We start from the raw sequence: 2084 nt of genomic DNA on the forward strand, positions 1-2084 counted from the left end.
CGGAGGGCGGGCACAGAGGTTGTCAGAGGTGGGCACCAAGGTGGTCAGAGGTGGCCACCGAGGTGGTCAGAGGTGGCCACCGAGGTGGTCAGAGGTGCGCACAGAGATGGTCAGAGGTGGCCACCAAGGCAGATCCAACAGCCAAGATACCAAAACCTAAACCAAAGAGGAGCACTGAGAACCCAAACCTTGATGAAAATCCCAGCTACAGCCCAGCTCCTCTAAGGAGATGAGGACTTTCTCCCTGTTGTCCTAACAGCAGCACTTATCACATCATTCTCCAGAAAACCCAGACAAAACCACGGTCTCTGTGTCTGGCTTTGCTGATATGAAAAGCAAACGTTGGCTGCTATCTGGAACTTCAAGTTTTCCATCAAAAGAGGCGAGACAGAAAAGGGAAGGACAATTCAGACTGGTTTGAGAGATGAAGAAGCGAAACACGAATCCTGTGTCATACTCACTAAGTTTACAACAAACCTAAAAATAAACCCTGAATTCCAAGCTGTTGCCTTGACTAGAGGAACATCTCCTCTCTCTGGCCCCTGGCTCTACCACTCGCTCCGTTGTCTCCTTTCCCACAAGTTTGCAACACTAGAATAACATGAGAACGTGCTCAAAGGTGCACCTGCATTTATTCAGACCTCTGCTGGGATGGGTCTCCTCCACGCTGAGATGAATCAAGGGAGCTGGAGCTCATGGTGCTGAAGGGAATGAGGTTACAGCTCTGCAATGTCATTTTTGCACCTCATTTTCCATTATGAGACTCCAGGTTGAATTTCCATGCCACCAGTGCCCCCAGCACTGACCTCTTGCATCCTCCAGTGTGATGCCCAGGGTCACAAGAGCCCCTGTCCTCTCTACAAAATTACAATATTTTTTCAAGTTCTTGTGTCTTTCTGATCTGTAGAAACCCTGGCCAGCCCAAGAAATGCTGCCTCCCACAATTCCTCCTCCTCTGTCTTGGTCAACCCAGCTCCCAGCTCACCAGTTTTGTCCCCATGAGCTCAGTCTCTTCCACGAGCAGCACCTAGTTGGAGCTTCCTCATGGTCCAGGGACTCCCTTCCCACAGGAACAACCCCTCGATGACACTGGAGGAACACAGAGAAACCCTGAAACTCCTGCAGCGCTGCTCTGGGGACTTGGGACAGAACAGGAGGAGGAGGAGGAAGCTCAGGGTTTGGATCTTCAGCAGCCACCCCACGGGAACCCCCAGGAAGGTCTGGGGTGACTTCCAGACCTTTGACACTCACTTGATGCCCCAACGTTTGCGAAAGGAGTCAGCAAAGCTCCTCTTAAACTTGTCATTAGCAAATACATAAATCAGGGGATCCAGACAAGTGTTTACCATGGTGAAGACCCAGCTGACGTAGTAGGCAACTTCTACTTGGTGCAAGAGCTTGCAAGACATGTCATAGTACTTCACGATGACACCAATGGTCCTGCAGATGTGCAGGGGGCCAAAGCAGATGGCAAAAATCACCAGAGACACCGTTATCATCTGCAGAGACCTGCTCTTCATCTTCTTGCCTCTGGAGCTTTTCTTTGCCACTTTAGCAATGGCAACAGCCAACAGAGCTCCACAAGTCATGGAAACCACAAAGGGCAGGAGGAAAGAGAGCACCACCAAAACCATGTTGTAGAAGAAGTAAACAGAGGACAACTCTGACTGATGGATATTTAGGCATTTTTCTGAGCCATCAACAACTGAAGTCTTGAGGAGGAAGAAGAAAGGTAGCCCTTGGATGAAGAGGATGAGCCAGGTGAACAAGCACAGCTTTCTCAAGGAGCTCTGCTTCTTCCAGAGGGACTTGGTCTTGTACCGGACGACGACGAAGTACCGGTGAATGCAGATGAGTGTCAGGAAATAGATGCTGCTGTACACGTGGGTGCTGTGCAGAAAGGCTTCAAGCTGGCAGAGAAACTGCCCAAATGGCCACTGGTTGCCAAGGCTGAGGTAGGAAATCCTGAGTGGAACAGCAGGGATGATCAGGACATCTCCCAGGACCAGGCTGAACTGCAGGATCATGCCCGAATCCCACTGCTTGATGCGGAAGCAGAACACCCAGAAACTCATGCCGTTCAG

The 2084-nt window shown here is 50.6% G+C and overlaps 1 protein-coding gene across 1 annotated transcript; it reads right to left on the bottom strand.

Moving 5' to 3' along the window:
- Nucleotides 1-1247: 1247 nt before the first annotated feature.
- LOC104533043 (P2Y purinoceptor 2-like) lies at nt 1248-2084 on the bottom strand (the record flags this gene model as incomplete). The annotated part of the gene is made up of 1 exon (XM_010178405.2): nt 1248-2084. A coding segment is annotated over one exon (837 nt), but the record flags the coding sequence as incomplete, so codon positions are not given.

This window comes from Antrostomus carolinensis, unplaced genomic scaffold (genome assembly GCF_000700745.2).
Source record: "Antrostomus carolinensis isolate BGI_N321 unplaced genomic scaffold, ASM70074v2 scaffold28581, whole genome shotgun sequence".
Classification (NCBI taxonomy): Eukaryota; Metazoa; Chordata; class Aves; order Caprimulgiformes; family Caprimulgidae; genus Antrostomus; species Antrostomus carolinensis.